General features: G+C 36.6%; 1 protein-coding gene across 1 annotated transcript in view; it reads right to left on the bottom strand.

Moving 5' to 3' along the window:
* Positions 1-27,911, bottom strand: part of LOC120534874 (polyamine-modulated factor 1-binding protein 1) — a 373,314-nt gene that overhangs the window by 21,164 nt on the left and 324,239 nt on the right. Inside the window, exons 28-38 of the mRNA XM_039762390.1 lie at positions 27,231-27,384; positions 23,732-23,899; positions 21,816-21,983; positions 21,548-21,715; positions 12,215-12,382; positions 9,236-9,403; positions 7,871-7,933; positions 4,934-5,043; positions 2,939-3,013; positions 2,474-2,567; positions 2,068-2,138 (exon numbers count right to left, since the gene is read on the bottom strand). Coding sequence (XP_039618324.1) covers positions 2,068-2,138; positions 2,474-2,567; positions 2,939-3,013; positions 4,934-5,043; positions 7,871-7,933; positions 9,236-9,403; positions 12,215-12,382; positions 21,548-21,715; positions 21,816-21,983; positions 23,732-23,899; positions 27,231-27,384 — 1,407 coding nt within the window. The remainder of the gene's footprint in view (positions 1-2,067; positions 2,139-2,473; positions 2,568-2,938; positions 3,014-4,933; positions 5,044-7,870; positions 7,934-9,235; positions 9,404-12,214; positions 12,383-21,547; positions 21,716-21,815; positions 21,984-23,731; positions 23,900-27,230; positions 27,385-27,911) is intronic.

Genomic DNA, 27,911 nt, shown 5'->3' with positions numbered 1-27,911 from the left:
ATATACATATCTACATATATACACACACATGTGTGTATAAAGTGATGAAAAGTCTCATTTATACCCCGCGTCTTCTCATTAAACTTGTATCTTGCAAATATCGTATTCGTTGTAGGCATGACAAACGCCAGCGGCAGCGTGTCTATAAACTTAATTTAAACTTACAGTTTACACCATGCTTTGTTTCTGCAGTAGCTGCACTTATGAATATGCTTGTATGCATTACTCGCTTCATATTTTTTTGCTGCCTTCTCAATTGTGTAATGTGTTTTTTGTTCAGCGCTCTTTGGAGCTCTTCCTCGTTCTCGGAGCCACTCGGAGTCCATGCATCGAAGTTTCTAAGCTGTGCTTGTGCTATCTTGTGCGATGTGCACGGCTTTATTTAAGGTTAGCTAAGACCTGGCACTTAAAAGTTTCTCTCGCAATTTTGCTGAGTTTGTGCCAAACACCATCTTGACCATCTCATCTTCATTTGCATAAGCACAGTCCTTCACCTGCGAATATTTAGCAGCAGAGTGTTTCTATTGGATTGCCGCTGACGGACGGCCTTATATGGGCAGGCACTCAATTACGTGGGAGGCGTGACGATGAGGGACGCAACTCTGCCTCACACGGCGACCGAGCTGCAGGCTATGGCCGTATATATGTACTTAAGTAGGTTCTAGTTATGACCATTACACGTAGAATTTCGAAATGAAACCTGTAAGGAATCAGCCTGCCAAATTTCAGCTTTCTACCTACACGGAAAGTTGGAGAATTAGTGATGAGTCAGTGAGTCAGTGAGGGCTTTGCCTTTTATTAGTATAGATGAGAACTGTGCAGAATTTATATCCAGGTAAATCGATTTTTTTAGAGACAATGTTGTATACTATTTGAAATTGAAATTGGAAAAAATCAAATTCTCACTGAGGATCTGTACAAAACTTTTTCAAACCCTGGTAGGATCTAATCAATAACATTTTAAAATAATCATTTAAATTGAGGAAGCAGATTCTCTCCCCTTTTTTTGGTTAATTTTTTTTTTATTCAGTTATTCATTTATCTATTTATTTATTTTTACTAGTTTAAAGTTTTACTCTGCTGGCCTAGCTCTCTTTCTTATGGGTGGGGGTTGATTTGTTTAAAACCTAGTTTTGTTAAACTTGGCTTGCTTGTATGGAATGTTATTCGATTTTAATAAAATCAATAAAATGCAAAAAAAAAAAAAAATCTTGAGGTAGTCCCAGTGATTTCTACTCACTGGGATTGAGCAACTACATCCATCATATTTGATGTGTCCTCTAACTTGAAGTCTTGTAATATATGCCACCAGCCTACTTTGAGCAAAATCAACTTCAAAAAATAATCATTTACAATTGAAATGTGCTTCTGAAACAAGCTAGGGAAAAAGTACATAGCATATAGATTAAATCTGTATATTGTGCACTCAAAAATGATTACAAATGGTAATGCATGGGCTTTTCTTGTAAGAGGGCAAAGTATTTTCTACCTGACAGTTATATAATGAGCAGAATTTGTGCAATCTGAACAAGCTTATTTACATTTCTGTACTTTCATGTTTATAGAATTCAGATCTAATATGTACTGTATTTCCATTGTCCTCCTTTATGGAAAGAACAATCTAAAATAAAAATGTACTTGCGTTAGTCTTAAAAGGTTGGAAGCAACATAAATAAATACAAATCAACACAGCTGTTGCTGCAAAATATGTACTTGGTGCTAGCAATTAATACATTTTTTCAAATTTTACAAAAACAAAAAAATATTAATACATGAGTTTTAATGGCCACCATGTTGTTGAATAGAAAAACAAGTTGTAATACATCTCTCTAAATTTACAGTATACTCAGTATGGGTTTCCATGGGCACATTACCTTTTAATTTGTTTCATTTTTAATATTTGAAAATATATACAGCATAAAGAAGCAGCCAAAGCAGGGAAAGTATCTATTTTGGCAGATGGTAAGACCATGCATTTACAAAGCACAGCAACCTTACACAAATGCTCACTGCATCATGAGGAATAATATTATGAAATGTAAATCTAATGATAAGTTATTTACTCACTCTTGGTCATTCATTTGGCTGCGCAAGCGGTTCAAGGCAGAATATTGATTTGACTGGCTTGCCTGCAGTGCCTGGGAGAGCAAACACAGAAAATAACCGAGTTAATACAACATAAAGAAATATCAGGCCTGCTGCAGCACACTGGGCATGCTGCTATTTAGAGTCAAGCAAAAGCATTTTAAATAGTAATGCAAAAAATGATTGCTCATCATGTTGATTTTTCTAAATTGCATATGAAATTTTACCTACCATTTTGCTTACGTATACAAAGAAATCCATAGACAAGTCAATTAACAACTGAAGGCTTTCCATATATCTTTGCGTTTTTGAGCAAGAGTCAATATTAATGAGAAGCGCACAAATAAAACAGGCTTAATAAAAAATATTTATCATGTATTATACTTACCCTGAGTCTCTCTGTTTCTATCCTCCGCTCATCAACTTCTGTCTTGAGTTTTTTGTTTTCATGCTGTACACTATTTATCATTTCTGCAAAGTGCCTACAAAAAGTACAAATATGATCAAACTGCCATGTGACTGACCACCATTCTGAATATGAAATATTCAAGCAGATACTTTACAGTATGTGTGCATTAATGGGTAATTTATTGAGTTGTTATCATTTGAAAGTTTATTTACTTCACAATATTATGCAATATTTAAAGGACAGAGTTATATGTATTCGGGCTGATGATATGACTGTGTTTACAAAGCAGAGCAGCCTTAAACTAATACTTTTTTTTTGAATAGGCACAATGCCTTTCTTATTTGCAGATATTTACATTTTTCTCATTAAAATTTAATAAATATGGATGCACATGATAAAGTGGGAAGACAGCAGACTGACAAAAATGGATTTTATAAAACTTACTCTTTTTCAGTTGTAAGATGAATTATTTGCTTGCTTTGTTCTTTGATTTTGTTTCCCAGTTTTTCATTAGATTCTCTAAAAAAAAAAAGAAAATGTCAAAATCAAAAGTGTAGTTCACATATATTTTGCTGTTTTATTAAAGCACTTATTCCAATATAAAGTCACATGCATTGAATCCTGTTAGGGTAGCTCTGGATAAAAGGCAATCTGACCAAAGGCCACTACAGGCAGCACACACACTCATTCCTGCTGTGCCAGTTTAGAGATACAACCTCTGAAACTGGGATGAAAACTGGAGCATTTGGAGGAGAATCCATACAGACACAAGGAAAATTTACAAACTCGGTCAAGGGGTATGAAAGGCCAGGATTTGAACCTAGAACACTACAGCTGTGAGGCTGTACTACTAGCCACTGCACCACTTAATTTGTTTGACTTTTTTGTGTCATCTGTTTAATTGAGTTACTGTCAACTTTAGCCAGAAAAAGTAGCAATAGAAATGCATGAACTAGGAGTTTGGCTTTATTTTTTTTTTGTCACATTCATATAAAATAACCATACCTGTGAAGCCAACTGACACAACATGATCAAATCCTACCCTTTGATTAAATACCAAAATTCTAAGAATATATAAGTCTTACTTTAACACCAGCATTACATGTTGTGAGGTGATAGTTATTGGGTTGGTACCTCCTAAGTGAGGAAATGCAATATAAAGTAGATATGCCTCATTGTACTCTTCTGGTGGTCTTTTGTGCACACTGTACTTTACATAAAAATATTTTGACAGATTTAATCAAAACTATGTTTGTAGTTAGGGTGAAAAGTTCAGCAATACAACATGCGCCAGGAGAAGAACAGATCGAGAACAGACTGTTGATGTGATTTGGGCATGCAGTTAGGATGCAGGTAGCATGCGCGACCCAATGGAAGAAGACCCAGGATATGCCTTGCAGGAGCTAAAATACGTCACTAGAGATAGAGAGGCCATGTCAGTCCAGACTTACGTGTTGCCTCAGGGAACCTCACCAGGAGAAGCAGAGTGAAAATGATGAAGAGGGATTTTTCATGCTGGGAAAGAGCACCACAGATGCAATGTTTGCTCTGAGTGTTTTGATGGAGAAGTATAGAGAAGGCCAGAAGGAGCTGCATTGCATCTTTTGGGCGTAGAGAAAGCATATGAAAGGGTGCCTCGAGAGGAGTTGTGGTATTGTATGAGGAAGTCGGGAGTGGCAGAGAAGTATGTTAGAGTTGTACAGGATATGTATGAGGGAAGTGTGACAGTGGTGAGGTCTGCGGTAGTAGTGACGGATTCATTCAAGATCGAGGTGGGATTACATCAGGGATCGGCTCTGAGCCCTTTTTTATTTGCAATGGTGATGGACAGGTTGACAGACGAGATTAGACAGAAGTTCCTGTGGACTATGTTGTTTGCTGATGACACTGCGATCTGTAGCGATAGTAGGGAACAGGTTGAGGAGACCCTGGAGAGGTGGAGATATGCTCTAGAGAGGAGAGGAATGAAGGTCAGTAGGAACAAGACAGAATACATGTGTGTAAATGAGAGGGAGGTCAGTGGAATGGTGAGGATGCAGGGAGTAGAGTTGGTGAAGGTAGATGAGTTTAAATACTTGGGATCAACAGTACAGAGTAATGGGGATTGTGGAAGAGGTGAAAAAGAGAGTGCAGGCAGAGTGGGTTGGGTGGAGAAGAGTGTCAGGAGTGATTTGTGACAGACGGGTACAAGCAAGAGTGAAAAGGAAGGTCTACAGGACGGTAGTGAGACCAGCTGTGTTTTATGGGTTGGAGACGGTGGCACTGGTGAAAAAGCAGGAGACAGAGCTGGAGGTAGCAGGGTTAAAGATGCTAAGATTTGCATTGGGTGAGACGAGGATGGACAGGATTAAAAATGAGTACATTAGAGGGTTGGCTCAGGTTGGAAGGTTGGGAGACAAAGTCATTACTATCACTTTAACATTTGGTCTGGCCACTTACTTTTGTTCTTTTACCCACTGGTTAACGTTGGCAACCACCAGATCACTTTCTCGATAGAGGCGGGAATTATCTGAGCGGGCGTCACTGAGCAACTGACGCAGTGTCTGTACCTGGAAAAGGAGAAAATACTTAAGAAACTGCATATTATCAGCCATGAAGATCAGATAGATTTGCGTTTTGTAAAAATCAAATAGCATGTAAAGCATTCCATAGAATGTCTCTTGAAATAGTAGATGATAAATCACAGAAAGAATAGAAGAATGTGCAAGAACAATGACTTCTTAAAAATAATGGATGATTTCAAATGCTTGTGGACATGTAGCCTAGGATGCTCATTTAGATATCATACACTCAAACTGAAGAAAAATAAGGAGCAACACATCTTTTGAAATGAAAACTACATACTACAGTATATGATAAACAAGAATCAAACAAACAGCTGCTGTCGGAGAGGTACAAAGACACAAAAGCTTCTGACTTTTCAGTGAAATAAGACACTGATATAAAGTTCAGCTGAGAGGTAAATTAGATCCAAAATACAGAAGATTCAGTTGAATTTGGTGCTCCTCAAGGATGGCAAGGTCAACAAGCATATTTACAACTACAATTGATATCATCATACAATATCAATATACATAATCCATACAAATTACATTAAAAAGACAGTAAAAGTGAATAGAGTCCATGAATAACACAAAAAATCTTGATAATATGAACTACATCAACATTTTTGTTGAGACAGGATCAGTTGACAACAGAGGACAGAAAAACAAAATTTCCACAGGAATTAGACATACATTCATCTATTTTCTAAGCCTTCTTTGTCCATTACTGGGTTTTAGCATATCACAGCCTATTCCGGTAATCTCAGTGTAAGGTAGGGAACATTCCTGGATAAGATGTTAGTCGACCACACAATAGCCGCACTTTGACATACCAGCTGGACTTAAGAAAAATTGACCCATCCATCTACTTTTTATATCCTTCTCCACTACACGATTCCAGCATAAGTATGTATCTTTCTCTGCTATTCATTTATGTGTGTTTAATGTTGATAATGCTTTTCATAACCCCACTCCTTCAGCTTTAGCCTATATGAATTGTGTGCTACATTGTAATGGCAAACTAATTTAAAACAAACTGAATAGGGAAAATGAAAGCTTATTGAATGAGCAGATAACCCTAGAAAACTAAGTGCACAACAACAGATTGATGTAAAGTCAAAAAAATATGTACACAACTAGTTTCATTATTACCAATGCAAAATTAAGCTGAGCGTTGTCAGTTTTGCTAAATTACCAATGACCTTGTGTTGGAAGCCCCCTGATTCTCTCTCTCTCTCACTCATTTTAAATTTCTAGGAAGCCTCTTCTTTAATCTGTACGACTGGTTGGGAACGGGATGACCAGTGGTCTCTATTGGGATCACAGTCTTATTGGTTAAACTATCATTTTTATAGCTGCTTTTTCCTTCCACATTTGTCATACCTGTCTCATGTATCTACACACACACTCGGAGTGTTCTTTTCTTCTTCAAGGGCTAAGGTGAGGTGACTAGGGTGCTGATATTGTTACCTATTATTACTTTGTGGCAAAATTGGATTATTGTTGATCTTGCTAATGTTTTCTTGTTTGAATTTCAGTACTGATTCATACTGATCGTTAATGTTAATATTTATCTAAATGACTGAGGGATCCTGGCACATTGGCCTAACCTCTCAGAAATCACACAAAGGTATTATTCATTTTGACCCGAGATGCCAAGCTTTTAAAAACCTTAATGTTGGTTCAGATTCAAATAATGGATTAAGGCATAATGGGGATTGTTATGCTTACTGTAGTCTTTATTTTTTTGATGTTAAATTTATGAGGTATACTACCGTATAAACCCACGGATAAGTTCTCCCACAGATAAGTCAGGGCTTGATTTTACCGTGTAATTTCTGGTATATTATAATGTCAGTCATATAAGTCGAATGCGGAAAACTCCTGCTATTGGTCCAAGAGATTATGATATGCTAACACCCACCTGAGAGAGTAACCACGGAGCACACTGCCTTTTTTTTCTATGTATTGTGCCTACGTGATCACATGGTAATACCCAAACAATTACTGAAGCAATGTTTGCACTGATTTGTGTTTTTTTGTATCTCACACCCTCATATACCTTTATCATAAGAGCATCCCTTATCTACATTCGATCAGAAAAAAATATGAAGCTGGTTTTAAATTAAAAGTTGTTGCAGTGGCGAAAGAAAGTGGTAACTGCGCTGCTGCAACAAAATTCGATGTGTCTGAGAAACTGGCAAGAAGGCAAGAAGATGTAAAAAAAAAAAAAAAAAATTGAAGTGTCGCATTTGTGAACTGGTATACAAGTCAGGGTCTGATTTTATAATCGTTTTTTGGGTTTTCCATAAAAAAAAGTGTTTAATTTCCGAAGTTAGGTTAGGTGGGTGGGTAAGTCACTGTCCCTTCTTTTCTAATCTGTGGGAGGACCGTGCAAAACCTAAATGACTAAAATCACTCAAAGTGTTGAAATAGCATCTAGACTGGCTGGCAGCACTCACTAAAACATAAAGAGAACAAAATTTTAAAAATACAATCCTGTCATTGTAAAAGAACAATTGTGAAATAAGACAGACTGGGATGCCCAGTCGAGAACACTTTGACCTCCTGTCATTAGAAATTGGCAAGGCTTCAATCTATTTTCTGCTTTCTCACAACCCATCACTCTTCAGCATTTCTCCATCTGTCCATCTCTTTACCTGTTGGTCCTTAACAAAGCCAAACCCTATCCTGATAGTACTGAATGTAGGGTTAGAACCAATGCTAAACAAGATGGCAGTCCATCGCAGGGGACAAACATACAGGTTTAATTTACTGATTTACTGATGAAGACACACAGCATCAGAGCAAACAATCAAACAGTGCAATCTACCTCATCAGTCGCTGAGATATACTTCTGCTTCATTTCATGCAGCTCTGTCTGGAAGGCTTCACCCTGCAAGAAAAGCACAGAATGCCGGTCGATAAGTCTTGAACTGCTGACTTCTTCAGGCACCATACAGATGTGATTAAAATGACAAATAACAATAGTGCATTTATATTTTGGTGTGTGGAGTGGACGTCCAGAGAGGCTAAATATTTAACCTGTATAACAGTCTTGTTAGACCACATACTATGCCCAGCTTTGGTCACTGGTGGCTAAGGAGTTAAACTATAAATGACAGGACTGCTGATCGGATTTTTACCACTGAGTGATCCTGAACAAGTCACTAAGCCTGTCTGCACACAAATTTTGAATGAAAAACAAGAGAACAAGTGAAATATGTATGTGGAATTTGTATGTCACTTTGCAAACCATGTGCAAAATCACATTAAACAAAAAGGCTAGGCTGTTTCCACATATAAAATCATACAGAACAACTGAAAAAGTAAAAAGTAAATACAGCGTAAAAGAACACCTGATGATTGTACTTCATATTTTGAAAGGAGTTGATGTCAAGTGCGACTATAATACAAATTGATGAGTAAAGACAGAGGACCACATTTTAAAGGAAACACATCCTCACATCATAGAACTGCAATCTGCAATCTGTTACCTAGCAATGCCACTGTAATTAGCACCTTGGGGACCTTCACACAGCAAGTCAAATATTTTGAAAATATCAAGTAAACAGGAATCACCCAGCTGCACTGGCCTTCTCATCAAATTCTCTCTATATTTTAATGCTAACATGATGGCCTTCTTGAGCTTTACTTTGTCAAGAGTGTCTGACACAAGACGGTGTGCGAATCTGAATTGCAATACTTCACAATTAAAAAAAAATCTGGACAAGCATAATGGAGTGTGATCCTGTTCAAAGGGCAAAGATGCCCCTCCACCTTGTCACTTTGAATTACAGACAGACACACACATAAATGAAAGCAAGCCATTTTCTCCATATTACACATCTTTGCCCCCAAATGGTTGTCTGGAGTTCCTCTCTTGTTAACATAGTGTATCAAGCTCTCTCACACCCGCAGTGCAGAATCATGTTTCTTTAATCTCTTTCCATCTATTATCTCCTAGCAATAAAGCTTTATTTTTCAGCAATTTTCACAATGTCCTATCTTCTTTAGTCTGCAGGGCTGCCGAGTCTCTGAAGCACATCAAACAGTCAATTCTCCATTTTGTATCAGCAGAGGCTCAAATTTGTATGAGCACTGTCACACAGGGTTGTTATATCTCACAAATTCTGACATCATTCATCATTGCAGTATTGTGCAAATTATTTCCTGTAACATTTGCCATTTTTTGTACCTCCTTAATACAGGCCTGGTATTTATCCTTTAGAGATGCCAACTCCAATTTCAGATGAACTGTTTCACTTTCTCTCTTTTGCAGGGCTTCAAGCTGCTCCTGACCCCATTGCTGGGAGAGTGCAAGCTGGGAACTAAGCTCAGACAACCTGCTTTCGTACATTCGGACCTGAAGAAGACAGCACACAACAACTTAGGTAGGATGACAACACAAAATAAGCATAAACCTGAAATGAGATGTATGTACCTTAAAAACTTTAAAAATCCATCAAAATGAGATCAGAGACATCTTTCATAATAATATACAGGGCCAAAGAGCTAGCAGCAGATACAGAGACAAATCGTGACACAATATGATGCAAAATAAACAATTGGATAAATAATATTAATTACTTAAGACAGTGGTTAGGTTATTTAAAAAACAAACTTCATGTTTTTAGCCCAATATAGACCACAGATATTGATTTAAAGAATGAATGAAGGGTCATACTATACAAAAGGATCTAGAACAAAACTCTCTAAATGATACCAGGTTTCCTCAAAGGTATGCTTGTTGGCGGCCAAAATGTTTGATCCATGTGTAGATTCACTGCTCGGCTATTTTTATTTATGAGACATTGTGGTGGAGGAACATAGATTTGTATCTAAGGGCAGTGCACATGGATTTTGCTTAAAAAAATATTATCAATATGCAGTTCCCCTTCACTTTCTGCACACTTTATTGTGTTGTAGATTTTATTTTAAATTGATACATTTAACCTGACTGACTACATTTAACATTTTTGCAATTCAATAAACAGTCAATAACCCATAATGGCAAAATGAAAAACTGAAATGCCTCATTCATGTACATACTCAGTTCCTTAATTCAGTACTTTGTAGAAGCCCCTTAGGCAGCAATTACAGCTTTGAGCAATTATACCGTAGGTATTAAGTAGGAGATAAGCCCAGAGTTCAATTTTTGTCTTATAAGACCAGAAGATCTTTTTCCTCAAGCGCACAGAGTCATTTAAATGGCATTATATTCCTTTTACTTAACAGTGGCTTCTGTCTAGCCACTCTACCATAAATGTCCGATTGATAGTGAGTTGCTGAGATGGTCGTCCTTTCATCTCAGCAGAAGACTTCCAAAGCTCTGTTAGAGTGATCTCAGCCACACTTCCCTGACTATGGCCCTTCTTGCCTGGTTGCTCAGTTTGGCTGAACACTCACAGTTTTGGAGTTTTATAACCTTGACCTGATTTACTGTATGTCTTAACTTCAAAGTTATCACAGTGGTCTACAGAGACTTCCTTAAACTTCATGGCTTGGTTTTTGTCCTGACATGCAGTGTGAAATGTGTCATCTTCTATGTGCGTGTGCACCTTTGTAAACGATGTCCAATCAATTCAGTTTTCCACCGGTGGACTCCAATCAAGTTCTAAACACATCTCAAGGAGAATTCAAGTAAACTGGACACGCCTGAGCATAATTTGGAGTGCCACAGCAAAGGGGTCTGAATACTTATATAAATGAGAAATTTCAGATTCTGATTTTCTAATAAATTCGCAAACCTTTCTGAAGATGTTTTCACATTCTCATTATGGGTTATTGAGTGCAGCTTGACGGGCAAAAATGGCAAATTATTCATTTAAAGTTAAATCTACAGTACAATAAAGTGTACATAAAGTGAAGGGGTCTGAATACCTTCTGAATTCATTGTATTTGTATAATAAAATGATTGTAACCAACTACTCAGCTTATTAATATCAGTTGATATAGATTACACTTGATAAGAACTATTATCATGAGGTAATTTTAATAGCTAAAAGTCTGATGGTGACATCTGACAATTTTTAGCTCAAATTCTATTAAAATGTGGAACAAAATGAGAATGATTAAGCTGCTGATGAAGATTATGCTCTGTTACTGTTACTGAGAGTGCATTTGTGGGTCCTCTGACGACAGAGAATTTTCCTGCCTTATACCCAGCGCTGCCAAGATGGGCTTTATCCATGAATCACATGAAGATGATCTGAGAACGTTATAAGATACTAGAATGATATAATATACATGAAAGAGATGAAAAAAATAAAAAAAAGATCTGTAATGCAGCAACAGCTTATGAAATGTATGTTTTATATCAATTAGGTTTGACTTGTTGCAATTCTTGCCTCATATGATGTCTTATGGTACAGCAGCAGACTTTACACCACAAGACAGTTGGCTCATTCTGCATCACTTCGGCATATTGCTCATGTAGTATAAGGATGATTTGTTAATTTCCAGGCTGAATAGTGTTGACACTTGACTATCACAGGCTGAGTAAGGGGTGTTGGAAGAGTCAAGAGGTCCGAAACTTCTGATATGTGAAGAAGAGTGTGCAGTTTATTTACAATAAAATCCCTGTATCCCATTATACTATAATCTCTCAGGACTTTGGTAATTTGGTTTTATATTACTGCATCTTTTAGTGTCCCTGAACGTTGAATACAAACTTGCATCTCAATCCTAATAAAGAAAATACATTTTTTCATTAGTTTTTTCCTTCAGTATTCCTTATTTCAAAGAGTACAGCAATATGTAATGTTAGCCATTTGCTTTGAACCAAAAGCATAGTCAGTGAAACGCAGGCAGACTTTACTGTCCAACCCATGGAAACTGCATGACTCTGAGCACACAGATTATGAAAGGCTTTATCTGTTTATTTAGCTCTATTTTGGATACAGGAAAGCCAGATGGAAAAGGCTGCAATTCAAATTTCTTTTCAATAAAATAAAAACCTGCGTTGGATATTGTGCTTCTAATTAAAACAATGTAGTAACACCCCCATTAGAACTGTGGCCTTAATTCTTAATATCTACAGACATTTTAATTTATCATTTTTTATTTCAGCATTCATTATTGTTTATTATTATTTGACATAAATCAAAATGCAGTTGACACTTTCAAATGATTATTAAAAAAAATATTTGCAGATTTATGTGAAAGTAAACTTTACCTCATCATTTGAATGCTGATTCTTGCTGTGAGCTCTCTTAATCTCCTCTTTAAGAAGGAAAATATGCTCCCCATATCCTGTGTTTTCCTTCAGGAGTTGTGAATGGCGTTGTTGAAAATGCCCAAGTTCATTCTGCAGATTAGCCACCTCATGATTCCTCTCGTTTAACTAAAGGTTCAAATAAGCATTTCAGTAAATGAAAACAATGCAACAAATACCCACAGTTTATCCGTTTATTTCCTGAACCAGCGTTTTATTATTGGTCACTAGAAATCAAAGTCTATGGTTGCAGGCTCAGGGGTCAGGCAGAAACCGAACTAGGATGGGACAGATATCCAGTGCAGAGTACACTCACACTCAAACCTGTAGTAACTTGTACCAGGCCAACTAAGATTTGCCAGTTAACGTAAATTGAAGTATTTTAGCTTGTGGGAGGAAAAAAGGCTGCCTGCCAAAAACCAAGTAAAATAATCACTCTCATGTTTCAGAGGCAGTAGTGCAAAAGTTACGCCACTCAGTATGTCTTAATGAAAAACTAGACAAAAAAAAATGATACTAGTCAGCTACATTTACCCAGACTGTTATGTGCACGCTGAGTAGAATAGGCATCTGGCAGCGGCACAAACATAACTGTATCTGGCATGTACTGCTGTAAGTCAGTTGGCATATCAAACATTACAGAACATATTTCTGACTAAGAAGTGCAAAAGGCTGCAAACTTCTCGTGTCATTTTTCAAAATAAGAATAATCCTTTTTCAGAATTCATGTGTATAGCTCCAGGGGGTAATATCTGGAAATCAATATGACCAATTTTTACTCTTCAGCATGCAGAAATGCTAGTATTGTTTTGAAAATGTATAAAAAAAGAACCTCAAGTCATTGTCAGAACCTGCCTAATTTGTCATTGGTTATACACACATTTGTATATAAATAAATGACCAGCTTCTATTGTTTCATTAATTTCCATCATAAGACAGGTTTATGGCATCACTTTATTCTGCTGACTTTAGAAGCTTTATAGAAGGCAGGTAAATCCTTGGTGTATAGCTCAGATGAGATGGTGGTGGAGTGTGTTGCACATCATTACATGTATGAAAGTTCTCAGCTCATCAGAAATGAACACTAGATGGCGTACATGCCCTTTTATTTTATTAGCGGAGGCTCCCCTGGGACTTTTCAAAATGTTGAATGTATTTGTATTGACTTTTCTATTTGAAATAGTATATAGTTTACTATTACTGTTCACAGATAAAGTTAGTAAAATTATAATTCATTATTTCATGGATTTTACATTTTTAGTGTCGATAGTTTCTAATTTGCTGCTAAAGTAGTCAGAGCATGATTTAGAAATAGGCATTGCAGCAAATGGTCAAACTATATTTTGTATAAGTAGAAAATGATGTAAGTACCTTCACAACAGAAGAGAAACAGATGTTCCTATAGCTTGTATGGCAGCTAGACTTTCTTGGTGCTACACTACATCATAAAAAAAGTTGCCAGTCTACTTGCTGGCACTCACCCACTTCGGGTACCCACATGACCAAAGTTTAAATTCTAAGCTTCTTATTATGTAAAATATTGAACCACATATTTTAAGGTTCTCAAAATATATATAATTATATAATATAATCTGAGTCTTGTCATTCTGGCAGTAACACTCTACTGTGCATATTCACTGTCACGTTTTGCGATGCACCATGTTTTAGAATGTATTTTATAATGCATGTAGTAATAAAATGCATCATTTTTTCATTTCAGCAGATGGTACATCACCAACATTGGCAATGCTGATTAAATAATAACTTAATGAAGAAAATTTTAAAAAGAAAAAAAAAATGCAGGAAATTAAGTGATAGAGTGTTTATCTCATGCAAGTGCATTAACCATTCTAGTGATCTGATCAATGAGAGAATGGGAACAGGAATTTGTCTGTAAATAAATAATAAATTCCATTAAAGAGGGCATGCTGGTCTCTGAGGACGCCCCGGGCCATGCCATCAATTACTTCTCTCTGTGAGTCAATGAATGGGTGCCAATCTGATTAGTACTTTCTCTGTCAGCCTTGTTTTATTTCCTATGTATTTTTTATATTTAACATATCCTTTATTGGGTTATAGTGTTTGTTGTATACACCATCTGTTGGAATGAAAAGTGCAATGCATTTTATTAGGACATGTCACAAACACTTTGGAACGGACATGTTGAGAATAACCTGCTGGAGTGAGCATGTCACGAGTGACATCATAGTATCAGCATAGGCATTTTTTGCAGATAAAACTTTTATGGTGGTGATTTTCCAGTGGGAGCTCCTACTAAATTATTCTCACTTTAATGAAATTATACTCAACCATCTTCTCTTAACGTATTTCAAGTAGCTTCAAGAGATCTTCCACTTACACAGCCATAGGAGATGAAGGGTAAAGCACTACTTTGTGTGTTCTGCAAAGATTGGCAGTCATTTTGAACAAGTCAGATGAACAATCTAATAGTGTCACAAAGGGGCAGGTTTTTTGCTTCCCTATCAGAGTTAAGTCACTTTGAGGAGTCATTCCATCCTGTGCACAATGCTGCCTTCTTAGTTTCTTTTAGGTGTGTTGCACTGCTTGTTTTTTCTTTTTATCTTTTCACTATAAATATAATGTTAAAATACCAACAGAAACACATATATAAATATATGCCACATCATCATCATCAGTCAGTAACAATTTTCTGGGTTTACCCAGTTATATACCTGGACCTTTTTAATTTGTTGTCCACAGCAGAAACATTAATCTTTTTGACATTCCACAGTTCCATCTGACCATTTTTGTCTTTGTCCATTCCACCTTTTCTTCATGTTTCTCTTTTATCAGACATGTCTCACTCCTACATTTTTCTAATATATACTTTATATAGCTTAATATTTGTAAATAATAATAAATCTTTCAAACAGTCAAAAGGCATTTTCTTTTATTAGTCCCAGATTCCACTGTTTTAGGTGACCTGTGCTTTTCAGTAGGTCCTGGCACAGGCATCAGTGAAAACTACTGTAGAATAACATGCTTTATATTGGGCCTTTAGAAGTACAGAGCTATGATGCATTGGTGTCTCCATTGTTTTACATTTATTTTGGCCTTTGTATAGTGAACAGCATCAAACAATATTTTACGCAGCCCAGTTATCAACTCACTGTTTTCACAGTTTCAGTGCAGGAAGGTTAAATGATCTGCTTAGGGTGAGCCAGTGGTGCCTTCACTACTAGAACACACTGCATCACTGTCAGTTTCTGAATTTGGTGATATAATGAACTGTAGCTTGATACTGATATAATACATAGACAAAGCTGACAAAATAATTTACAAATGTGTTTTCTTCATGGGTAAGTAATTTTCTTTTTCTTCTGCCAGACTTTATTATTAAATTGATACATACTGTAATCTACAGTATTACGCTCCTTTGTTACTTATGGGAAACAATCTAGTTGATTTTCTCCTTTAACAAAATGACATTACGGAGTCATAACGTTTGTTTCATACTGTAATCAAAGAGAGCTGTGCACAGTAATTTGATTCACTTTAAGCAGTCATTTGGATTAAGTGACATGCAGATCACTGGCGGTGTTCTCTATAAATATCATTTGTTATGTCATACTGATAACTGGAGTCCAAGCAAGGCCCAAAGACTAGTCTTGAGATTATTTTATTGGTAATTTTACATAAATACAAATGACCTTGAAAAATCATTCTGTGAGGATGTCAGAAATATTTAAAAGGAAAAAAGCCATTTGCCCATGGAGGCTGATATGCTGAGCAGTTATTATCTTGTGGCGCTTGACAAATTTCCTAAATCTGATTAAATAAGGAAATTATACTTTGGAGTATATTTCTTATTATTGTAAGCACCTCTCTTGCCTTGTGCAAATAAAGGGTGCTTGCATCAACACATTCTTAAACTGTTCTGCAGGTTATCCATTTTCTCTTTCTTGCTCCTCAGTATTACCTATACATAAACAATTTTGAAATGGATTTTACAGCTGTCAAATTGATTTGGACATTATATGGGTAACTGTCTTGTAGCCTGTGCTAAGATGCTCTTATAGCCAGCACTTTGAGTTTTTTTTTCCAGATTTACAGAAAAGGTATTTCAAACTACTGTACTACTACTCTCTAAAATAATCCTCACAATTGAAGTCTTTGTCTTAGATAGTTTCATACAGGCAGAAGAGTATCTTTAAGTGTCAAAATGTAGGACACGGTTTTCGTTTTTAAAAAAATATACATCACACATGTAATGCATTTAAATCACAAATGGTTATTTCAAACTAGCACTCTGACCTGGTTTGGGAAGAAAGCCTTTTACTATCAACACTGTAATTCTGCATCATCTGAAAGCATCAGACTAGCCTGGAGTGAGCCAATCTAGCAACACAAGCCATCTCAGGTTAGTAAAGGCAAAGGGCAGTTTGAGAAGAATACAAGAAGCACAGAGCTGCACAGTGCATATGGGAAAGTTTTGCCTTCAACAAGATTTTCTTTACTATGTGTCTTGTAGTTTTCTTTGAAAATAATTAAATATCTATTAATGGCAAGGCAAAATATTACTTATAAAATATGTTCAAAGGAATGGGTGAATGTACACTCCAAAGTCCATTTATATATAAAGTCTCTAAACATGTGCAGAAAGGTCATAAAGTTTTAGTAAAAAGTAAAAACCATGTATTTAAAATGTTTTGTAAAATGATAAAACAGAATGGGACTGTAATAAAATGACTTTCAACCAAAGCTGGGCTGCTAGTGTGAGTACTAGCTGGTAATTAAACAATTATGTAAACCGATGAATTAAATACATTTGAATAAAACTGGAAATTGAGCTACAGCAGGATGCTTTTCTGAAAAGTTATTATACCTATATGGTCTACTTTCACAGACCTTTCGTGCTTCTACCTACAATGTGAAGAAATGCTGTTAGGATGGTGAATCTAAACTGTACCAGTGACTATGAAACTTGATGTACTGATGTGCTGTTTTGCAAAAGTCACTGAAGACTTGTACTGGATTCTGCACTGCTTGTAGCGAAGTAACTGACTATTACTAAACACTAGCAGATTACCCAGTGGCTTCGCTCACTGAGTGAAATGGAAAAACTTGTGGCTCTCATGAAGCAACGGCAATAATGACCCAATTCTATGATAGATTTGCTCCCGCATTTGAAATGTCGGCATAAAGTCAGACTCCTTGGTAACAGCTGTAGTGCCAAACGATGTCATCTGAATAGACGAATTGTATTTCCTAATGTTCTGTGGAAAATGAGTTGAATGTGGATTTGTGCCAGAAATAAGAGACAACAATGGTTCAGTTGGATGGCTTAAAGGTGTTAATTTCACCTTGCTGTCTGAACAACACATCGCACGTGATTCAAATGTAACCCTCTGTGCTTGGCAGTACTCACACATGATGTCCATTTCTCCTATTGTAACTTTTGGATGTAGGCAATAATCTTTTTTAATGTTATAATTGAATCCCTCCATATATAGACCCTGATGCCTGTGTGACGTGGTAACCTGTGAATACTGCATCCGTCAAATTCGATTCTGTTCAGCACGTTGTTCAGGTGTTTGTGAGGCCGTTAATTGTGATTGTCATATATGTTTCAGCGAGCCTGCGAGCCTTCTCTCTCGATCTGCTTCTGTCTCACTTTCTCTGTGTAACCTGACTGTTGTGGTCATACGTAATTTCTGTTTCAAACATGAAAAGAATTTTATATATATAAATTTTGTGCTTTTTGTTAGCTCAAAGTATATTGTAGAAAATAAATTCTTTTCAAAGCACTAATGCATTCTTTTGCCAGGTAAAAAAAAAAAATAATCCAGTGTCTTAAACCCCCCCCCACTTCATTTCATGTCCTCACACAGAGACTGGCCAGAAAACCAGTGCCTCCCAAATCAGGAGCTTATTTAGTTAAATTAGCAGTTAAGATTTATTATTGGAAACATACATACATATATATATATATATATATATATATATATATATATATATATATATATATATATATATATATATATATATATATATTTATACTAGCAAAATACCCGTGCTTTGCAGCGGAGAAATAGTGTGTTAAAGAAGTAATGAAAAAGAAAAGGAAACATTTTGAAAATAACGTAACATGATTGTCAATGTAATTGTTTTGTTACTGTTATGAGTGTTGCTGTCATTATATACATATATATATATACATATATATATACATATATACATATACATATATATAACTTGAATATATAAAGCCAGCGTCGGTATATATAAAGTCAAAACTTGTTTCTGAATATATAAAGGCAAAAGTTAAATATATAAAGTCATCGCTGGAATATATAAACTCATTCCTGAATATATAAAGTCAAACTCAAAATATATTGATTGAAACGACTCTGAACTGAACTAAGTTAACAAAAACGTATTCAGAAAAATAAAAAAACACTGTTCGGTTAATGTTTTGAAAATGATACATGTGCCCTGCCCAGGATTGTTTCCTGCCTTGCGCCCAGTGTTGGCTGGTATTGGCTCCAGCAGACCCCCATGACCCTGTGGTCGGATTCAGCGGGTTGGAAAATGGATGGATGGATGGACTTTATATATTCCGACGCTGACTTTATATATTTAAGTTTTGACTTTATATATTCCGAAATATTCCAACGCCGTCTTTATATACTCAGGTTTTGACTTTATATATTTGGGGATGACTTTATATATTCAAGTTCTGACTTTATATAGTTAAATTTAGTCATCATTGCATAAGTTTTTCTTTACCATAGAAGTTTAAAGACTAAATTCAACTTCCATTCCTACCAAAGATATTTCTGACGACTAAATAGAACCCACTTATATCCAAATTCGAGCTATTGAGCTGTCTCCTGCCTGCCTGACTAAGTTACCCTCGCTTTGCTCTTACTTTTTTATCGTTCATTTAATCATGGCTAGTGGCGGAAAAATTATAAAATGGAAGGAGGATTACACTGAGTATGGCTTTACCAAAACAATTATTGATGGCGAATAAAGTATACATTATTCATAAAGCTTCAATTGGTGATCTGTTTTTCTGTGTTAACCTTATATTTTTTCATACTTCTTCTCAAACCAAGGTGGTGCGAGGGTAAAATAAATCGGGATGCGCTGATCAATGTAATCAGTGTACCAGGAAATCATGCATTGACAGAAGTTCCCCTTTGCTTGGAATGCAGTGTGATTAAATGCGTGATTTTTTAACGCGTTATGGAGCACATGCATCAAAGCTTCTCAGCTGTGCTTGTGCTAAGAAAAGGAAACATTTTAAAAATAACGTAACACGATTGTCAATGTAACCTTTTGTAAGTAATGCCTGGAGGATTCAGTGTGGCGAAACTGTAGAGACAGCGTGTGTATCAACTTGTGGATTTTTCTGTGAATATTTGGTGGCAGCGTCACAAAGTCGCTTCTGTAAGACTGCGTTAGCTGCTGAGCTCAGCTCAGAGCGAAATGAGGTGAATGGGAGGGGAGATGATGATGTGACTCCCCCACCCGCCTTAACTGTCAATCCCCCACAAACACAGTCTCGAATTTGCATAAGCACACCCTTCACCTGCAATTTTAACTTAGTTACAAAGTGATCAAAACTCTCGTTTATATCCTGCGTCCTCTCATTAAACTTGTATCCTGTATTACCCGTGGGCATGTGAAACACCAGCGGCAGCCTGTCTGTGAACTTAATTTAAACTTTACGTTTACACCGTGCTTTGTTTCCGAAGTAGCAGCACTCATGAATATGGTTGTATATGTCACTTGCTCGCTTCTTATTATTTCGCTGCCTTCTCAATTATATAATGCATGTTTTCTTCAGTGCTTTTTGGAGCTCTTCCTGGTTTTCTACGTACTGCGTGGACAGTCAGTTCACGTGATTACATGGGAGGCGTGATGATGTCACACGAAACTCCTCCCCCCACGGCTTTTGAGCTCAATTCCATTACAGTATATGGAGAAAAATAGCTTCCAGTTATGACCATTACGCGTAGAATTTCAAAATGAAACCTGCCCAACTTTTGTAAGGAAGCTGTGAGGAATGAGCCTGCCAAATTTCAGCCTTCCACCCACACGGGAAGTTGGAGAATTAGTGATGAGTCTGTGAGTGAGGGCTTTGCCTTTTATTAGTATATATATATATATATATATATATATATATATATATATATATATATATATATATATATATATATATATATACACACACACACACACACTGACACAGCGCATTGCCACACCCACCACAGTACAAATCAACTCAAGAATGCAGATTAGGACCCAAGTGCAGCCATGCTACAGATATCATTTTATATATTATATATATACTGTATAATTATACTTTAAGAGGTAATTTTAATGCTATACATCTACAGTATCCATTTTCCTAACCCATTTATCCAGGGCAGGGATGTGGGAAAGATGGAGCCTATCACAGCAATTGTTGGGTGCAAGGCAAGAGCAACACCTGGACAAGATACTAATCCATCACAGGGAAATCACTCAGACACTGCCCTGTTTAGCATTGCCAATACGCCTAACCTGCACGTTATTGAAATGTGTGAGGAAGCTCACATGAACACGGAAACAATGTGCAAACTACATCCAAGGAACACCCAGGATTTGTGCCAAAGTGTCACTTACTTTGATATTATTAGAGTTAATTTAACATTGCCGATTTTGTTGCCACCATGGGGAGGGGGGAATGTTGAGAGAGGAAGAGGTGAGTAAAACAGGAGGGAGGCTGAGAGAGAACCTGCCATTACATAAGAGAAGCTTTGCAGTTAAAAAAATAAAATCTGGTTGTAGGGCCAACAGAGCTCTCAACAGGATAAAATCCCACTTCTGAGTCCCTGGATTTAGGGCCAACCTCTCTACACAAGGGTGTGAAATAGACAAGGGCAAGACCATCATCTATTCCTTGCTAGTGCCACATTCTTTTATCTATTTTCTACAATATATACACTATTCTGCTTATAGTGGCAAAAAGAGATATATTCTGTATGTCATAATTTAAATCAAGCTGCACATTATCAAAAACATAAAATCTACCATATGTTTTCAACTTTTCACCATGGACAAGTTTGCGTGTCTGTCAGTGTATCCTCTGATGGGCTGACATTTCATTCAGGTTTGGCCCTTGCCTCCTGCTGCTAAAATAGCCCCACTGTGTACTAGATAAAGCAGGTCCAGAAAATCAGATCAATGCATAGTTTAATATAGATTTCTTCTCCATTTTATTTATAGGTGCATAATGCTTAGTCATTTCATTCATGGGAGAACATGTGGGTGCCTACTTACTTTGTCCATGCTCTCCTTGTGTGCCTCCCTTAATGTTGTCAGCTCATACTTAAGCTCTCTGAGTGCCTGCTCAGTATAGACCAGTTCCTCATTTCCCTGTCTCACTTTTTCCTGAGAAAGCTCTAATTCTCGTTGCAGCTTCTTCACAGTATCCTCCAACTCGGTGACCTACAGACATAGACAACTTCAGTTAGTCGTTATTCTCTGTGTTGCTATAAATGCCTTTGTTGAGGTTTAATTTATAAAAGAATTTTCTAAAATGCTTCACCTCTGCACTGTATTTTTTGCTGTAGGTTTTTGTGGCTTCTAAGTCCCTTTTGCAAGTTTTCAGTTGTGACTGGGAGTTTTTGAATTCTTGTTGAAGCTGCTGAGAGGCACTGTTGAGCTCAGAAAAATTAAGCTTGAGAATTGCCATCTTCTTCTCCCTCTCTTTTAGCTATGGTAAAAAACACAAATGACCAACAACACACAGACATTTACAAAGGGCAACACATTATTTAATACGTACTTGTACAATAAAGTATTAACATATTTTGCAGTTAATGAGCATGCTTGTAGCCTTATGGGCATCATTAAGATCCAATTTTACTGATTCAAAGATCATTAGGAGAGCTAAGTAAGGGCTTCTTGCCCAACTCTACCACTGATGACAATCATCCATATCATGGTAAAACTATTTAAAATGTATCCTTACATTCTTGAAAATCTTGCCTTTGTATAAAGATTCTTAATACATCTTTAAATCTGCTTCACTACAGCAAATTTTACTTTTCATCCTTACAAACTCCTAAAAACAAAAATTGCTTTTCTTATATATACTGACATCTCAGTAGCCCCAAGCAGTAGGAGCTGCTTATGCTTTGAGGCATTCAGCATATTTCTTGTAACAGGGCACCCTCCTGGTGTCTCTTCACATCTGCAATAATGTTAAGGGATAAAAGATGTGTTGTTTTTGCTACAAATAACACCACACACAGAGGGGAAAATCTGGAGCTCACAAATCATTCTACTTACATAAGACACAAAGACCTTGTTGGTCCTTTGAACCTGTGGCCACAGGTATTTAACAATGGGGGTCTTGCTCAGCTGTCCATTTTATAAACAACACATTGAACTATTCGTCAGCACCCCACCTCCCACTTTCATTTCTTCCTCCTGTGAATAAGCCTCTGTCCCCGGTCACCTTTCAGCGCTAACCTCAACTGATTATGTGGACTGATGTGGCATTCATTCCCATCCTGGGGGCATTTCCAGGGTTGTTTTTTTTTCCTTTTCTTTTCTTCAGGAATACTGGAATACTAGGACAGAACTGCACCTACTGGTACATGATGTCCTTGAACCACTAAGTAGCCTTTAAAAGACTCTATTCTGCAGTACACTGTTGTCCCACTTCTCTTAGTCAGGGACAACATGCCGTCCCCAAGTGGGTTGGTCAGTACTGATGTATTGCTACTCACCTTTGATCATGCTCATGTAATATGGAAACAAGTCTAAGTAGTACATCAGGTAAGCTGATTTGTGTTTTTTAATACAGTCTTATTTATCATGCTGCTAGAGAATGATGACATGTTGCATGTTGGTTAGACTTGCAAGTAAATAGTTCACAGTACTCAGTATACATGACAATGCTGCTACTGCAGCTACTACTGCCACATCCCTAAAGATTTCACAGCTACAATCTCTGTGCAGCTACATGTTGAAAAGGAAGTCTGTTAACTTCTTGCTGACCCTTCATGGCCATTATCTTTATGTGCAGCACCTTCTAATATCCTGGGGAAAAACTGACTTTTTCCTCCTAAGTTGCCACTCATTCTTTCCCTCTTTCTTCCTCTGATGTACCTAGAGCAGCACGTTCTGTCAACCAACTAGTGGTCTCTGTCTGTCAACAGAGACATGCACAGGTGTTCTCTCATTGCTGGTTTTGTACTCTCCTTTGGAGGTATCATAAGCAATTTCTCAGTGACATTCTGGTTGTCCTTACCTTCGTGAATCTCTTGCCAGCAAGAATCCCAACAGAGTATACACTACAAATGCAGTAATTACTCTTGAGTAAGGTGAGCTATGTGTGGTATAGAATATTAGTCTGACAGAGATTAGACAAATATATTTAAAAATGAAATAAATAATAAGACTTGCATATAAAATGTACAGAACATCATCAAATCCCAGCTCTGCCAGCCTTACCAGGTGCTCTGTGGAAGACAGTTTGGCTTTCAACTCCTCATTTTCCTTCTCCAGGCTGCTCACTTGCTCTTTTGTGTTTTGGATATGCTTTACATACTCTTTATGCTGAGTCTGCTCCCGGTCCAGCTCATCTCGTAGGTGGCAGACCATCTCTTCCTGATCTTGTATCTAAAAAAAGTATGAAAAAGATCTAAGCAACTGTGTTCAAGCCTCATCTGTGCTGTCTACAGCAACGATATGTGCAACAAGTCAAGTGCTCATTGATAATGTATGTGATAATGTATGTTGTTAATTTCAGTGGGATATGTAGAATTTATCTCAATTTTATTAAAGATTTCCTTCCTTTACAACTAAGGTGTGTGTCTTTTTTTACCGTTTTTAATACAGGAATATCCATCCATTATCCAACCCGCTATATCCTAACTACAGGGTCACGGGGGTCTGCTGGAGCCAATCCCAGCCAACACAGGGCGCAAGGCAAGAAACAAACCCCGGGCAGGGCACCTGCCCACTGCAGTACAGGATGTTCTCCTTCCATGCTGAACGTTATTCCAAAATGCGGCAGCAGTAAGTATAACTAGAAGTACGTAATAAAATACTATAAGGTCAGTCTATTTCTTATATCTCATGTTCTCCCCTTATTAGTCCCTACACCTCAACTTGCAGTTACCCGGTGATGGTAGTTGCTCAGTCATGACCATGTATGACGGTAAATTGCTCAACATTTTGAGTTAGCTTTTCTGAGTTTTTTTTTTCTCTGCTTTATGCTATTGTTCTTTTCCTTTCATTTGTACTATTATATAATTTGTATTTTTGACTGTTTTCTTTTAATCTTTTTTGTGTCTGCTCTCTGGTTCTCATTTGAGCCCAATCAATTGTGAAGGTTTTTCAATTATTATTCCCTTTCCCGTAGCAGTCTGTTCCATATTTTTATGCATACTTTTTACAAAATTACACTAGTGGCACTCCTCTATTCATGCTGCCACTGCTCCTTTTTGGTCACATTACTAGAAACCCAACTGAAGAGAACTACTGGGTACACACAAAGAGGAGAGGACCCAGATTAAGGCATTGATGTCTGTTTGCTGTTGCACAGAACAAGACTCTAAGGTACTGGAAATAATTTTAGTTTAATCAATTCCTGTTCATTTTCATACTGACTAATTTTCTTTATTTCTTAATTAATTATTACTTTAAATAAGTATTCTGAATTTATCATTACACCATTTTGATTTTTAATTGACGTGGCCATTCAGTTGTTCTTCTGCTTGGGAAATGTCACACTGTTTACAGCTGCCACAGTAGTTGATAGTCAAATGACTTATGTCATGCAACGTCAATGTTGTGATGCTGCTAGTATAAAACATGGTGGTGTTTTTAGTCAGTGTCCAAGTGTTTAGATTAAAAAAAACAAATCTATGGCTACTCATGTTTCTTTTGTCTTTTTTCTTCTTGGTGTTTGATCCTTAGCAATGACACAACTTTTGTTTTTCCTTTAGACTCTGTTACTAGTGTTAGGGTAATGTTAAAAGTTGAAAATTAAAAGTAATGTGCATTATGCAGTCAGATTACTTTTTAAGGTAACAACTGACCTGTCATAATACTTAAGTAAAAATACCCACATTACTTAAAAAAATGCATTTCTACGAATCTTATTCCTGACACTCAAAAAAATGAGTTACTGCCTTTTTTTAATAAAGATGTTGCTTGCTACTGTAGGTGTAAAATTGTAGATGTGTGCGCTCCAGTCATATGGTGACAGCTGAGAAAGTAGCGTGCAATGAACTGAAAGGAACTGGACAAAAGTTATAAGTATATAATGAATCCTGCATGTGCTGTAGGGTAGATTTAATTGGTCCAGTTTATGGTTACAGGGATTCTCATGATTATTGCTGCACCACTTAGGTGTAAGACAAGAGTGCCTTCAGTGTGGGAAAGGTGCTATATAAATAAAGTGTATTATTATTATTATTATTATTAAGAAGCAAATGATATGCCAATCCTTGTCAGGGCTCAGCCAATCTGAAAAGAATGTGCTGCGTGTAATTCAGTAACAGAAACCTATAAATAAAATGTCAGTTTAGTTTTATTTCTATTTTGAAACAGTGTGACTGGGTGACACAAAGGACACTGTTCATACTGTGAATCTTTGGGGGTTCAGGGTAGAGTTGGAAAAAGGTGAAGAATATTATTTATTTCATAGCATGTGAACAAAAAAATGTATTTATGAAACACAAAAAAATCATGAAATTTAGCTGTGTTACTGGTCAGTTTCGTTAAGGTTCAAATATGGGTTTGAATTTAATAACAAATGCTAACAATGAAAATGTGCAGTTTTCCATACAACTAACAAAAAGGAGCACAAAAGTAATGCACTGTTTGAATCACATTACATTTTATAATAAGCAGCTATATAATATGTTTAGTTACTTTTCGTTTACTGTTTGATACACATAGTTAATGACCTCTAGTCTACAGCTGGATTACTGTTTTGCCAAGTTCGTCACTTGATCCACTGAACTGACCAAACCTAGCCAAAACTTACACCAAGTAACAGAAATGGCAGCAGGATCAAGAGTACCAGCTGGCAACACTTTAAGCAACACCACTGAAATTTGCACATTGAGTATTGCCAATGGAAGGTTTAGCAGTCAGCTGGCATTAATTTTAAAACTTCTGCGTTATTCTTCTATATTACACATCATACTGGGCCAATTACTTTATTCTTCATTTCCTCACTTGGTTTTGGGAATATTAAGAATATAAAAAATAACATTCTAAATGAGTGTTTTGCTTCATCAATTCTATATAATTTTATTATTAACATATGACTTTACCTTAACGCATTAGTGTACTATTCTTAAGCAACCTACTGCGAAAAGTGCTATATAAACATAACCTGTTATAAAATAGAATTAATTCTCAATAATAGCTGAAAATAAGATAGCATAAAGCTGAAAATTTGTTAGTTAATAACACAAAGAATGTAAAGGTGTGTGTCTAATTTGCAGCTATAAGACATTAAAACATTTGGGATAAATACAGAGCTTTTTTCCATTTTCTTTAAGAAGTAAGTTAAATTTCAATTCAAGGCTTTTGTTCAAGCTGCTGGATTACATCATAACCTGGGCAGAGGATAGTTCTTAACAAAAGCACTGCTGATCTTGACATTAGTCTGCAATTCTATTACTGTAAATCATTACTGGTTTATATTTAATCTATTACAAAACGTAACTGTGCAATGCAAAGTTCAATTGTTCAGCTCTGCAGGAAGCAAGAGGAAAAACTACAGCTGGTAGCTAAGTATTGTAACTTCAAGTCTCGACTGTTGAATTTTAGGCAGTGAATTTCAGCTATTGAGCTACATTTTAAAAGAAGAAAAAAAAAAAAACGCTGGCAAATATGTTTTATGCTAAGTTGTAAAACACAGCTCTTATATGGCACTGAAAGAATGAAAACCTGTGCTCCTTGTTGGTTTATCTTCTTTCTTCTTACTCACCTGCAGTTGCAGATTTCTGACCTGGTCCTTGCTCCCAACCAGCTCCAGCTCTAATCTCTGAGCTTCTTGCTGGTACCTCAGCATATCTTGAGAAGCATTCTGGTAATTTTGCTTAGTCTGCACGACCTCGTTTTTCAGCTTTTCAATAAGCCCTCTGTAGAGGTAACATATTTTTTGAAAGTGTTGTAAGATAATATTGTTATACATTAGTATTATATTGCATGACTTCTCTTATATAGTGCTATAAAACTAAGACAACAGTAATCTGGACTAATCAAGTGCACAAGTTCATTTTTGTCAAGCATGTATAACAATAAAACAATGTCTAAACGAAAATAAAACAGTTACAATGCTGTCTGTATCATTCTATATACTTCATTCATTCAGCCATGAAACTTAACAGCCCTCAGATCCCTTCACCCTGTCAAGCCAACCACAGTAACAGCTAATCAATAGCCTGCAAATTCCCTCAACAGCCCCCCCTTCTACAACACCAACCTAATCAATATCCCAGGCAATTAGAATCCCCTATCTGCATGGCTGCTGGGACCTTGGGCTGGTTTCACAGCCCACAAACACCCAATTTAATCCTCAGCCTATCACTTAATTACCAAATCCTTCTTAATGCATATTGGCAGACTGCTACTGTATTTAATGTTCAGAGCTGACTGCCTAAACAAG

The sequence above is a fragment of the Polypterus senegalus genome, chromosome 9 (assembly GCF_016835505.1).
Source record: "Polypterus senegalus isolate Bchr_013 chromosome 9, ASM1683550v1, whole genome shotgun sequence".
NCBI lineage: Eukaryota > Metazoa > Chordata > Cladistia > Polypteriformes > Polypteridae > Polypterus > Polypterus senegalus.
Note: the sequence above shows the minus strand (reverse complement) of the source record. Positions and strands in the feature narration are given on the sequence as shown.